The sequence below is a fragment of the Coenobita brevimanus genome, chromosome 52 (assembly GCF_032717465.1).
Source record: "Coenobita brevimanus isolate Jiangsu-jjx chromosome 52, ASM3271746v2, whole genome shotgun sequence".
NCBI lineage: Eukaryota > Metazoa > Arthropoda > Malacostraca > Decapoda > Coenobitidae > Coenobita > Coenobita brevimanus.
The window spans coordinates 37593042-37608041 of record NC_137005.1 but is presented as its reverse complement, the minus strand read 5'-3'; the positions used below and the strand labels follow the sequence as shown (position 1 = coordinate 37608041).

Sequence of the window (15000 nt, the reverse complement as noted above, 5' to 3'; positions counted from 1 at the left end):
CTGAGTGCTCCTGCAATTCAGAATGAGGTGCGTGGGTGTGTTAAAGTGTGAAGGGTTGTGAATGAGCGTGTGTGTGCGTGTGAATGTGAGTAGTAGAGTGTGTGAGTGAAGGGAAGCGTGTGTGTGTGTGTGTGTGTGTGTGTGTGTGTGTGTGTGTGTGTGTGCAAGCGTGTCATTATATGTATGTTTGTATGTGTTTGTGTATGTGTGTCATTATGTATGTTTGTTTGTGTGTGTGTGTGTGTGTAAGTGGGTCATTGTGTATGTATGTTTGTATGTGTGTGTGTGTGTGTGTGTGTGTGTGTGTGTGTGTGTGTGTGTGTGTGTGTGTGTGTGTGTCTGTGTGTTTTTGATTGTGTGTATATGTGTGTATGTGTGTAAGTGGGTCATTGTGTATGTATGTTTGTATGTGTGTGTGTGTGTTGTGTGGTTGTTAGTGCGTATGAGGGTGTACGTTGATATTAATAGTATACACGACGCCTTCCTGATTATGATGATTGTGTGTGTGTGTGTGTGTGTGTGTGTGTGTGTGTGTGTGTGTGTGTGTGTGAGGGAGGGAGTGTCTGCTTGTTTTTGCGTATATATGTGGGTGTATTTTGTGATGTGTGTGTTTATTTCTATGTGTGTGTGTGTGTGTGTGTGTGTGTGTGTGTGTGTGTGTGTGTGTGTGTGTGTGTGTGTGTTTGAGAGAGGGAGGGTCTACTTGTTTCTGCGTATGTATGTGTGTGTGTTTGAGAGTGTGTTTACTTTTGTGTGTGTGTGTGTGTGTGTGTGTGTGTGTGTAAGTTTGGCAAAGTTTGTGTGTTTGTCAGGCCTTCAGTAGCTGAGATACAAACAAGAATTGTATTTAAACAGACGCCAGAAAAATATCTCCCAGTGTTACGTTGGGATCGCATACCATCCACACACCTGATGTAGTGCAACCTTTAAATCACTTTGCACTGAAAGACAAAATAACTGATTTTTTTTTTTTTTGTAACCCAAGTAGTTATTAATTACGCTGGGTGGTAACCATATCAATAAATGGGTTAAGGTGCTTCAGCTATAGTTTATAAGGGTTAGCGCGCGAGGAGGGGGTTGGGATAGTTTGCTCACGTTATGCTACCCAGGGACGAGCGACTGGAACAATGATAAGCTGCATGATTGATAGCTGTGAGTCGGGGTGTTGATGTGGATGTGATGGAAAGTGTGGAGACGGTGGAGAATGAGAGACTGACTAGAAGAGTGTATGTGAGTGAGGTGAAGGTGGAGAGGAGGAGGGGGAGACCAAGGATGAGAGAGGGTATGTGTGAGTTGGGGGGAGGGGAGCTAAATGCTAGAGAACAGGACGACGTGGAGGCGATTTTTTTTAGGCCACCCCTTACAGATTTAAGGTGTGTGGGAATAGATAGATGGATAAATAGATAGATAAATAGACAGACAGACAGACAGACAGACAGATAGATAGACAGACAGACAGACATATAGATAGATAGATAGATAGATAGACAGACAGATAGATAGACAGAGACAGACAGATAGATAGATAGACAGAGACAGACAGATAGATAGATAGACAGACAGATAGATAGATAGACAGACAGACAGAGATAGATAGACAGATAGACAAATAGACAGGACCTAAACGCAACTATACAAATATCATCAATAAAAAGACTAAGGAATTTATTTTCACAAACTACGTAAATTATCGATATTTTCATGAGGCATTGTGAAAGGTCTGGAAGAATTGTGAAAGGTCTGGAAGAATTGTGAAAGGTCTGGAAGAATTGTGAAAGGTCTGGAAGAATTGTGAAAGGTCTGGAAGAAGTGTGAAAGGTCTGGAAGAAGTGTGAAAGGTCTGGAAGAATTGTGAAAGGTCTGGAAGAAGTGTGAAAGGTCTGGAAGTATTGTGAAAGGTCTGGAAGAATTGTGAAAGGTCTGGAAGTATTGTGAAAGGTCTGGAAGAATTGTGAAAGGTCTGGAAGAATTGTGAAAGGTCTGGAAGAATTGTGAAAGGTCTGGAAGTATTGTGAAAGGTCTGGAAGCATTGTGAAAGGTCTGGAAGAATTGTGAAAGGTCTGGAAGAATTGTGAAAGGTCTGGAAGAATTGTGAAAGGTCTGGAAGTATTGTGAAAGGTCTGGAAGAATTGTGAAAGGTCTGGAAGCATTGTGAAAGGTCTGGAAGCATTGTGAAAGGTCTGAAATGATTGTGAAAGGTCTGGAAGAATTGTGAAAGGTCTGGAAGAATTGTGAAAGGTCTGGAAGAATTGTGAAAGGTCTGGAAGTATTGTGAAAGGTTTGAAAGAATTGTGAAAGGTCTCGAAGAATTGTGAAAGGTCTGGAAGTATTGTGAAAGGTCTGGAAGTATTGTGAAAGGTCTGGAAGTATTGTGAAAGGTCTGGAAGAATTGTGAAAGGTCTGGAAGTATTGTGAAAGGTCTGGAGAAATTGTGCAAAGTCTGGAAGAATTGTGAAAGGTCTGGAAGAATTGTGAAAGGTCTGGAAGTATTGTGAAAGGTCTGGAAGAATTGTGAAAAGTCTGGAAGTATTGTGAAAGGTCTGGAAGAATTGTGAAAAGTCTGGAAGAAGTGTGAAAGGTCTGGAAGAAGTGTGAAAGGTCTGGAAGAATTGTGAAAGGTCTGGAAGAATTGTGAAAGGTCTGGAAGAAGTGTGAAAGGTCTGGAAGAATTGTGAAAGGTCTGGAAGTATTGTGAAAGGTCTGGAGGAATTGTGAAACGGCCTCTTAAATCAGACTTCTTTATTTTTTTGTGTAAGTCGTTCTCCCTTCTTACGACCCTCTTCAATTGAGAAAGATTTATTAGAATTACCTTATAAACTGTCTCCATTAACGCCTTGATTTTATTACCTCATTTATCTATCTGTCTATCAATCTATCTATCTGTCTGTCTGTCTGTCTGTCTGTCTATTTTTCAATCAATCAATCAATCAATCATTTCCTGTGGCACCCCACGGGATGCATAGGGTCTCAATTAACTCTCTCCACCAATATTTGTCTCTTGCCATCTCCTTCAGGTCCCACCAACACTCCTCTCCTGCTTCTTTTTTCATTGTCCTCAACCAGGTTTCCCTCGGCCTACCTCTACCTCTTCTTCCTCTAGCAGTCCACTCTGGCACATCCTGTATTAAACAACCTTCTTTTCTGTATATGTGCCCCAGCCACTTCCAGCGAGACAGTCTCACATATTCATTAACTGGTTCCACTCTCGTAATATCCCTTACTCTTTCATTTGTAATTCTGTCTTGCCACTTTACCCCAAGAATCCTTCTCAGTATTTTATTCTCAAATCCTAATACTTTCTGATCTGTTGCAGTTGTACTGTACCATGACTCATGCCCGTAAATTAAAATTGGTCTAACCATGGACTTGTAAATTTTCACTTTAGTATGTACCGAAAGCATATTATTATTCCAAACACGTTTCAACATTCCAACAGCTCGCCAAGCCTGTCTAATCCTCTCCTCAATTTCATTGTTTAATGATCCATTAGATGATACAGTCGTTCCCAGATATTTAAAGTTTTCTACATTCTTCACCACATTATTCCCAATTACACAATCGATTTGGTTCTCCACGTTCATATTAATAATTTCAGTCTTTCCACAATTTATTACCAATCCCACTTTTTCTCCTTCCTCCACCAGACAATCGAGCACCCTCTGCATCTCGTAAATACTTCCGCAAATCAGTACAATATCATCAGCATAGTCCAAATCCATCAGCTTCTTATTTTCATTCCAGTTAATTCCTGCACCTGTTCTCCTTACAACCTTTTTCATAACATAATCCATAACCAAAACAAACAACAATGGCGAAAGAACTCCTCCTTGAATCACTCCTGACCTAACTTGAAATGGATCACTCAAAGAACCACCCACCATTACCTTACAAAAAGTACCTTCATGCAGGCTTCTAATAATATTTACAAACTTTTCTGGTATACCATAGAATCTCATAATTTTCAACATAGCTCCACGTGAAACACTATCAAACGCCTTTTCAAAATCCACAAAACACATGTTAAGTGGCATTTTCATCTCATTAGCTTGTTGCATTAGATGCCTTACAATAAAAATCTGATCATTACAACCTCGACCCTTTCTAAATCCCGCTTGTTCTTCTCTTAAAATTTTATCAATTACTGGCTCTTTTCTGTTCAACAAGATTTTGGAAAAGACTTGCAACTACAGGTGTCAAAGTTATCCCCCTCCAATTGCCACACACACTTAAGCCTCCCTTTTTTGGTATTTTTATAATTACTTCATTCTTCCACTCTTCTGGAATTCCACCATTATCCCAAGCCACATTAAAAAGTTTCAAAAGCGCATTCATCAACTCGTCATTTTCCACCTTAAGCATTTCAGGGAATATTCCATCCTCACCTGGAGCCTTAAAATTCTTTAACTCCTTTATAGATTTTGCTACCTTTTCCAAAGTTATATCCCCTGTTTCTATCTGCAAATCTCTCTCGGCTGGCAAAATGTCCTCTTTAGCTGGGATTGGTCTATTTAGAACAGATTCAAAGTGCTCTTTCCATCTTCCTTTTATATCCAAATCTTTAGTCATCAAATTACCATTTCTATCTCGTACAGGTATTTCCTTCCTTCTCTTTTCAGTCCCAGTTAACTCCTTTATGGCCTGATACGCTGCTCTTGTGCTCTGACCGTCATTTTTACTTAATTTAATTTCTGTCTCTGTCGCCTTTTCATCATATAGTCTCCTCTTATCACGTCTAATGAGTCTTTTTACTTCAGAATGTAAACTCCAGTACTTTGCTCTAAGTACTTCAACTACCTGGTCATAAACATGTTGTTCTTCACTTCTTAACTTAGCCTCTTTCCTTTTCTGAATTACATTCCATGTTTCATCTGACATCCACTTTTTCCTTCTCGCTTTTCCCTTTTTCTTAATAGTAACCTTAGCACTCTCATGCAAAACCTCTTTTACCTCTCTCTGTCTGTTTTTAGTTCGGTCTTTTTTTTACAGAATTTTGTGACGAATTCTCTTTCTCTCTCTCTCTCTCTCTCTCTCTCTCTCTGCTGAGTAAAATAGTCTAAGAATAGTAAGAATATCACATCCACACACACACACAAACATCCCCCCACCACACGCACACACACACAAACATCCCCCCACCACACACACACACAGACACAAACATCCCCCCACCACACACACACAACCCTCTCCCCCTACACACATACCCACCCATCCACCCCCCGCACACACAAACAAACACCCCACACACACACACACACGATAGCAGTGCGTATTTTAATGTATACTCTGGTCAAGGGTATACACATGACGGTCAACGCCCCCTGTGGTGTTGCAAGGAGGGGGCGCCTTGCAACACCGCTGGCAGTAGTGTTGCGCAATACATTATTCACCCCGCGTCCCCCTCACCAGCCGCCATATTGCCATCCAGTGTAAACAAACCAAGCGGCGGGAGAAATGAACTGACTTTAATTTCTCATTTTTTATATTTTCTCTCCTTTATTTCTTTACGTATTGGTGTATTTATTATCGTTTTTTTATTTTATTTATCAATTTATTTCCTGGTTTTCTGTATATTTATTTTTTCGGGTTTGTTTATTTTCTGTATTTGCTCTCGTTTTCTGTTTACCTTATTCCCGTTTTTTTTATTTAGGTATTTTTATATTTTCTTTTTCTATTTGTTTTTTTTTCTCGTTTTCTATTGATTTATTGTTCTCGTTTTTTATTCATTGTTTATTTTCTCGTTTTCTGTTTATTTATTTCTCGTTTTTATGTATTTATTTTTTCTCATTTTCTATTAATGATTTTTTCTCGTATTTTTTTTTTTATGTTTTTTATTCTATACTATTTATTTCTTTATCCTCGTTTTCTGTTTACTTTTTCTCGTTTCTATTTATTGATTTATTCTCTTTTTTTCTTATTTATTTTTTCTTTTTAATTTATTTGTTTATTCATTTTCGTTTTTATGCATTTCTTTCTCGTTTTCTATTTATTTGTTTATTATCTTGTTTTTCTTGAGGTTTATTCTCGTTTCCTATTTATTATTAGTTTTTCCGATTTTTCTTTATTTTTTTCAATTGCTTATTTATTCCTGTTTTCTCTTTATTTACTTATTCTTGTTTTGTTTATGTATGTATTTATTTATGAGTATTTATTCATTTATTATTAATTTATTTTATTTATTTATCATTTTATTTTAGTTTTATTTATTCTTATTTCCCATTTAAGTATTTTTATTTTTATTTATTGTTATTTATTTATTTGTTTATTTTATCCTTTTTTTCAATTATATATATATATATATATATATATATATATATATATATATATATATATATATATATATATATATATATGCGTCGTAGTGGACAGCATCACAATAGGTAGGTCTTGTGCGTCACATAGAGGCAGGTGGTCGAGTATAAGAGGTTAATTGATTGTGTCAGTGATAATGTGGCGTGAAAGTGAGTGGCGGTGAGTGTAGTGGCGTCCACTCCTGGCCTGAGAGCCGCCACAACCCTGCCACAGCCACACCACCACAGTCGTCTGGTTCCTGCTGCGGCAATGAGTAGGGACGGGGCCACTCACCCGCGACCTGCGAGTGTACACGCTGGGGGAGGGGGAGGCTGGGAGGGGAAGGGGAAGGGATGGATGGATTGGAGGAGAGGGGAGGGGAGGGGGAAGGGGAGATGGTGTAGGGCGGTGCGTGGACCTCTGATGTATCACTATCAAGGGGGAGGTGATGTGGAGGGGGAGGGGGAGGGAGGGGGAGGAGGGTTGATGGGTGGGGGGTAATCCTCTGCACTGCACCTTATCACGGCACATTCAAGGAATAGAAAGGGAGGTGAAGGGGGAGGGTTCGGGGGGGAGGTATGGGGGTGCTGTGGGGGGGGGGAGTGTGAGGGCCTAGGCAAGGCTTTTAGGTGTTGATCCACGTGACCTCCGTAACACCTCTTCCTAAGCGATTTATTTTGCTTTTTACACCTTGTTTATTACATCTTCTTCGTCATTTAAATCTTTCTAATAACACCATATTCTGCATAAATAACGTACAAAACTGTATTACCCAGCCATAGCCAAAAATAAATCACTAAGGAAGAGCTGCTAGGGATCTCTGAATTATGCGCTTTGAATATTGCAAAAAGTGTCTATCTATCTATGTATAGCCCGACGCCCTAATCCCCGCAAAGGGTGGCCGTAGACAAAACGCCCCCAAGTCGCTCTGTCACCCACCGTTTGACTGCCCTCCCTCCAACTCACTCCCCCTCCCTAATGGAGAAAGTAACATGTATTAATTATGACGTATCGACAGCGTTAAAACCTTCTTGCTCCCTAACACCTTCTCCATAGCGATTTATTTTAGGATACACTGGTTAACTTTCTTTTGTGTGTTATTTATGCAGAGTTTGGCGATATTAGAATGGATTATGTAACAGAGCATGAGAGGTGTAATAAGCAAAAGAAATCGCCAAGGAAAATGTGTTAGGGAGCTTCCGTAACCGACGAGAGTATGGTTCTGCGTTCGTTTGGTGAGTGAGACCCTTTTGGTCAGAGAGAGAGAGAGAGAGACGTTATAGTAGCCTACCGAAGAAGTTAATGTGTGTGTGTGTGTGTGTGTGTGTGTGTGTGTGTGTGTGTGTGTGTGTGTGTGTGTGTGTTTTAACAGACGTGATTCAGACATTGGTAGAAAAGGAGTCATTTCGTCCACTTCCAAATTATTAAAAAAAAAAAGAAAAGAAAATAGTTGTGTAGCCATTGCCAGGATCATCTCTGTATATATATATTTCATTGACACATTCCATTGCTTGTTGTTTAATTACCTTCATCATCTTCCATACCTGTCTCCTGCCCACCATTTCCCAGTGCTTGTGTCAATGGCTGGCTGGAAAGGACGCCTTCACGTGGTGGCACTGATATATCCAGGCGGGTCCACTGCCCGGTGATACGAACCCTGCTCACCTTCTTTCCTAGCCTCTGAATAGAAGACTTGATTGAAAAGTAAAGGTGATGGCAGGTGTCAGGGCCTCCTAAGTCCTCGAGGTGGCGCCCCTTGGTTGTGGTCGAGGGGTTGGAGGGGTGGTGTGTTGTGTGAAGTGTCGCTATTTCGATCCCAGGCCGGGGCAGGGATGAGTTTGATGTATTGTGTATCGTTAAAACAGCCTTTACTGGAGGTGTGTGTACGATGATCTGCTGGGCCTCAGGGAACGGGGGGGGGGGATACACTCTGAGATTATGATGCGGAAGTCCGTAGGTTAAGACAAAGTTTGAATGGGCCTACACCATAACAAGATGTACAACAAGTTAGTACATCACAACCTGGGCTGGATATTAAAACATGTACGCTGCTGACGTGTGTGTTTGTGTCCCCAGGTGAGCGTCGTGTTGCTGGGGTGCTGCCGCAGCCCCGCGGCCCTCCCTCCTCCACCCCAGATGGCACCCCCCTGGTCAAGGCCGCCCCTGACACTGACAGCGGGGAGAGCGTGCCTGTGGCTGCCGTGGCGCCCCGCACACCCACCGCCGTGGCAGGAGTGCCTCCCGGGGGCTGCGGGCCCCCTGGCCTGGGCCCCGGCCTGGTGGATGACGGCAGGGAGTCCTGGGGCAAGTCCATGGACTTCCTCCTCTCCATCATAGGATTCGCTGTTGACCTGGCCAACGTTTGGCGCTTCCCGTTCCTGTGCTACCGCAATGGTGGAGGTGAGGACAACAGCTGGATTGGTACTGAAGCCTGTTGTACTAAAACTGACACCCAGGACACACTGTTTGACATCAGTATTCAAACACAGCATGGACAATATGCCGCTATGCTCAGTGACATGCAGTCTGGCCACTTCCTAGTGGTTGCACAGCACCTTTGGGTACTCAGTTATAGTAACGTGGCTGTATGTGTTGTTTATAACATGATGACTGATTTTGTGAAGTTTTTGTTGAGTGAATATATACTGTTCCAGAAAAATCTCCCTCACCCCTAAATCCTCACATCTCCCCCTTTCTTCCCCCTTCACCCCTCTCTCACCTGTCACCTGTCGTCCCTCCCTCTTCACCCTCTTCTCCCTTCCCTTCCCCTCCTCACCCCTCACCTCTTCCCCCCTTTCCTTACCCTCCTTTCCCTTCCCTCACCCTCCTGCCACTTCCCCATCACCCTTCCCTCACCCTCCTGTCCCTTCCCAATCACCTCTCCCTCATCCGTCACCCCTTCCCCATCCCTCCCTCTCCCCTTTCCCCTGCTGCCTTCCCCTTCACCCCCCGTCTCACCCCCAGGCGCCTTCCTCCTGCCGTACTTCCTGATCACGGTGTTCGGAGCGCTGCCACTGTTCTTCATGGAGTTGGTGTTGGGCCAGTACAACCGGCAAGGCCCCATCACTGTCTGGAAGATATGCCCCTTCTTCAGAGGTAAGTCCTGGGGCTCCTAACACATCCCTCTAAGCGATTTATTTTGTTTAGTACCCCTTCCACCTCTCCCTGAGCGATATATTTTGCTTATTACCCCTTCCACCTCTTCCTAAGCGATTTATTTTGCTTATTACCTCTTACTCTGAAGCTCCCTAACATCTCTCCCTAAGCGATTTACTTTGCCTGTTACCTCTTACTTTGAAGCTCCCTAACACCTCTTCCTGAACGGTTTATTTTGCTTTTTACCCCTTACTCTGAGGTTCCCTAACACCTCTCCCTAAGCGATTAATTTTGCTTATTACCCCTTTCCTCTTTGTTGCGTAAATCCTCCCAATATCGCCATACTCTGCATAAGTAACTTACACAAGGATATTAACCAGTCGTATCCAAAAATAAATCGCCTAGGAAAAGGCGTCAGGGCGTGAAAACCAGCGTGAGTGTTGTATAGATTTTGAACTGATAACTGAAGACCATCGGAGGAGCAAGAGGTTAAAATTTGGTCAGAAATAAAAAAGGTCATAGGTCATAGGTCATAGGTCATTAAGGGTCATAGGTCATAGAAGGTCATAGGTCATTGAAGGTCATAGGTCATTAAGGGTCATAGGTCATAGAAGGTCATAGGTCATTAAGGGTCATAGGTCATTAAGGGCCATAGGTCATTGAGGGTCATAGGTCATTAAGGGTCATAGGTCATTAAGGGCCATAGGTCATTGAGGGTCATAGGTCATAGAAGGTCATAGGTCATAGAAGAGAAGATGGGGAGGAGGAGGAAGAAAAAAAATGAGAAAAAGAAAAAGAGGAAAAGAAGAAAAAGAAGAGGAGGAGGAGGAGGAAGAAGAAGAAGAAAAAAGAAGAAGAAGGAGAGGAGGAGGAGGAAGAGGAAGAAGATGAAGAAGCGGAGGAGGAGGAAGAAGAAAAAGAGGAGGAGGAGGAAGAAGAAAAAGAAGAGGAGGAGGAGGAAGAAGAAAAAGAAGAGGAGGAGGAAGAAGAAGAAAAGGAAGAAGCGGAGGAGGAAGAAGAAAAAGAAGAGGAGGAGGAGGAAGAAGAAAAAGAGGAGGAGGAGGAGGAAGAAGAAGAAAAAGAAGAGGAGGAGGAAGAAGAAGAAAAGGAAGAAGCGGAGGAGGAAGAAGAAAAAGAAGAGGAGGAGGAAGAAGAAAAAGAAGAGGAGGAGGAAGAAGAAAAAGAAGAGGAGGAGGAGGAAGAAGAAGAAAAAGAAGAGGAGGAGGAAGAAGAAAAAGAAGAGGAGGAGGAAGAAGAAAAAGAAGAGGAGGAGGAAGAAGAAAAAGAAGAGGAGGAGGAAGAAGAAAAAGAAGAGGAGGAGGAAGAAGATATAAAAAAAAAAGGGGTAGTAAATCTAAAATATGAAAAGGGAAATGCGAAATGATGGGAAGCGGAAAATGATGCAGGATAGACACTGATAACGCAGACCGTCCCTGTACCGTGAGAATATGACTGAGAGGGAAGGGGAGAGAGAGAGTAATACGACTGAAATACGTTTGAAATATAAATACGACCTTGTAGTGAAGGGATTTTGAGAGAGAGAGAGAGAGAGAGAGAGAGAGAGAGAGAGCGAATTTTGGACAGTACCGTAGATAAATTCTTCGTTAAAGAGCCATATATAAAAAGAAGAATACGTAACTAACATTAATTCATCGTTAAGCGGGTAAATAGGATGGTTTGAATGTTTAACGAACGCTTATTTACATTTGTTTATACGGGACGGTTTGAATGCTTAACGAACGCTTGTTTACATTTGTTTATACTGGCGGGAAGACGCGAGAGACCTGGAAAAAATGTCTCTATTGTCAGACGCCATAATCCCGTAAGGGGTGGCCATTGACTTTATTTGTTTTACGGGGAGGGGCACTAACCCTCCGCCAACCCACTTGTTGACACGTAGGGAGCACGTATGGTTTAGTTATATGGTTACCACCCAGCGTTGTAAATGGTTTCTTGGCTTATGGGAAACCATTTGGCTTATCATTTAATGTAAAGCCACCTGAGAGGGAAAGAAAAGGAATAAGAAGTGACAGGAAAGATGGGAGAAACAGGAAGAGAGGAGGGCAGGCACAGAAAAAAAAAAAATGATAAAGGCTAAGGAAGAAGTAGGCAGCACTACATCTAGTGAGTGGATGATAGTCGCCACCACCTACCACTGGGAAAAACTGTACCTAGGCAAAAAAATTACATCTGAAACTTGAACGAAATGAAGAGAAAACATGTGAAAATTACCAGAACGAAAGAAAATAAAAATCCTCATGATAAACTTACATGGGCGAGAAATTTTAATATGAGACTGACCGATACGAAGAGAAAACGTGAAAATTTGCGAAAGAAAACGGGGAAAATAACAAAAAATATCAGACGAAGATTGTATTTAAAATTTCCTTTAATAAAATGATGTGTATGTAATTTCATATTTACTAACACTGAGAGAGAGAGAGAGAGAGAGAGAGAGAGAGAGAGAGAGAGAGAGAGAGAGATTCTGCCACCTATCCATTGTTATAAAATTCCTTGACCTTTCCTCCGATATGGTATTCTCTCTCTCTCTCTCTCTCTCTCTCTCTCAGGCTAGTCCATATATAGCGCTCCCCTTTCTCGTGTTTTGCGGGGACGGCTCAGACTCGGCTTTATCAATGTCTACCCGTCATGTATTCATCTCCTACTCCCCACTGCCACACCCACGCCCACACCAGCAGACTGCACCATCCCTACAACGCAAGAAAAACCCTATCATTCTAGTGTAGTGCTGTTTTCGACTCATCCTATATATTCTTTGGTCTATCCTTATGTATCTATCCTGAACCATATATTTTATCTATCCTCTATCTATCGTATATTCCGTGTGGATCTATTCCCCATGAAATTCTGATTATGCCAGACCCCTTAATCCCGTTCGGGATGGCCACAAACAAATCGCCTCTACTTCGCCCTGTCCCTCGCCATTTCACTGCCCTGCTCCCAACTCACACCCCTCTCTCTCATATGCCTATCCACCCCATCCCTCCATCTCATCCTCGACCTCCCCCTCCCTCTCCCCCTCCTCCACCTCACTCTCATACACTCTCTTCGTTAGTCTTTCACTTTTATTTATTTTATTATTATTCTTTATTAGCTGGATTAGTTCCATACTTTTTTTTATACGAGGTAAAAGGAACCCAAGGCCAGGAGCCCGAAAAATCGTTCCTTCCAAGAAAAAAACAAAAACAATACAAAAGAGAGCCAAATTCAAGATCCGTTCATTTCGAGATGCCTGGACACACTGCGTCTGAAAGACTGGAGGTCATAGGCAGCAGGAAATACAGAGGGAGACAGTTCCAGAGTTGACCTGTTGCATAAATGAAGGACTGGGAGTAACGGTTAACTTGTTTGGATTTGTTTAATTTGGATGATGATGATGATGATGATGATGATTTATTTTTAGATAGTCTGATATAACTTCCATCTTCCCTCTCTTCCTCCCCTTCTTCTCTCCTCCTCCCTATCCCTTCCCTCTCCCCTCCCTCCCTCCCTCCCCTTCACTCCCACCCCTCTCTCCCTCCTCCCTGCCCCCTTTTCCCTCTCCTCTCTCTCCTCTCCCTCCCTTCCTTTCTTTCCCTCCCTCTCTCTCTCTCTCCTCCTCTCCCCTCCCTCCTTCCCCTCCCTCCCTCCCTCCCTCCTACATTTCTACTACTCCCTTCCTCTCATCACCCCAGGGTCTCTCCTGTTCAATGCCCCTCTCAATACCACCTTATTCACCACCTCACTATCGACCCTTCCCTCTCCACCCCCCTCCTTACTCAACACCTCTTCCTTACCGATTTATTCTTGATTCTGCCCCTCTATTTTATATATGTCGACATTGAAAAGATACGAGAAGCGACAAAGAGGATGTTAATGGGGAGTCTGTAAAATAAATCGCTAAGGGAGAGGTGTTAGGGAGCCTCCTTACCCCGCGAGAATACGGGTCAACGTCGCAGTATTTATCTAGCTCTCCATCTCTATCATTTACTTAACATATCTCTCTGACCGATTTATTTAAGCTATTTTTTAGTATTTCTTAGTTTCCTTCCTAACCTCTACACCTGACTACACCTGACTACACCTGACCACCTAACTACACCTAACTACACCTGACTACACCTGACTACACTTAACTACACCTGACTACACTTAACTACACCTGACTACACTTAACTACACCTGACTACACCTGACTACCTAACTACACCTGACTACACCTGACTACCTAACTACACCTAACTACACCTGACTACCTAACTACACCTGACTACACCTGACTACACTTAACTACACCTGACTACCTAACTACACCTGACTACACCTGACTACCTAACTACACCTGACTACACCTGACTACACTTAACTACACCTGACTACACTTAACTACACCTGACTACACCTGACCACCTGACTACACCTGACTACCTAACTACACCTGACTACCTAACTACACCTGACTACCTAACTACACCTGACTACACCTAACTACACCTGACCACTTAACTACACCTGACTACACCTGACCACTTAACTACACCTGACTACACCTGACCACTTAACTACACCTGACTACACCTGACCACCTAACTACATCTGACTACACCTGACTACACCTAACTACACCTGACTACCTAACTACACCTAACTACACCTGACTACACCTGACCACCTAACTACACCTAACTACACCTGACTACACCTAACTACACCTGACCACCTAACTACACCTGACTACACCTGACCACCTAACTACACCTGACTACACCTAACTACACCTAACTACACCTGACTACACCTGACTACACCTAACTACACCTAACTACACCTGACTACACCTAACTACACCTGACTACACCTAACTACACTTAACTACACCTGACTACACCTAACTACACCTGACTACACCTGACTACACCATCTTTCACATCTATAGTTACTTTACTTTTCTTTTGAGAGAGAGAGAGAGAGAGAGAGAGAGAGAGAGAGAGAGAGAGAGAGAGAGAGAGAGAGAGAGAGAGAGAGAGAGAGAGTCATTACCCCTCAACTCATTTGGCTCAGCAATTTGTCTAAGTACATTCGAGGACAGATAAAAAAAATTAAGGTGTCAGGCAAAATAAATCGCTAAGGATCGTGTGCTACGAAGCCTGTAAGCGATCTAGACTACTTTCCCTGCCGTAGGAGTAACTCAGGCAACGGAGTGAAAGACGGCACCGATATTCACGAAAAACATGTGGGTTTTTCATATTATCACCTCCTTAACACCTCTTCCTTAGCGATTTTTTTTTTTTTTTGGCTGGTTAATATCCTTTTGTGCTTTATTTATGCAGTGTCTGGCGATGTTGGAAGGATTTATATAATGCTGACTAGGAGGGTAAGGTGTAATAAGCAAAATAAATCACTTAGGAACAGGTGTTAGGGAGCTTCCTTAACCGACGGGGATACGAGTAGAAGCTTTGAACACCTGTTAATGACTTGTTTTAAAATTGTTAATAAAAATGGCCTTTGATTATTATTATTATTATTATTATTATTATTATTATTACCATTATTTTATTGTTATTGTGGTTGTTATTCATTTTCTTTTTGTTGCTGTTATTATTGTTAATTATT

The 15000-nt window shown here is 42.3% G+C and overlaps 1 protein-coding gene across 1 annotated transcript in view; it reads left to right on the top strand.

Annotated features, from left to right (window-relative positions):
• LOC145400479 (sodium-dependent dopamine transporter-like) overlaps nucleotides 1-15000 on the top strand; it is a 101921-nt gene that overhangs the window by 71779 nt on the left and 15142 nt on the right. The window contains exons 2-3 of the mRNA XM_080273004.1: nucleotides 8368-8691; nucleotides 9256-9387. Coding sequence (XP_080129130.1) covers nucleotides 8368-8691; nucleotides 9256-9387 — 456 coding nt within the window. The remainder of the gene's footprint in view (nucleotides 1-8367; nucleotides 8692-9255; nucleotides 9388-15000) is intronic.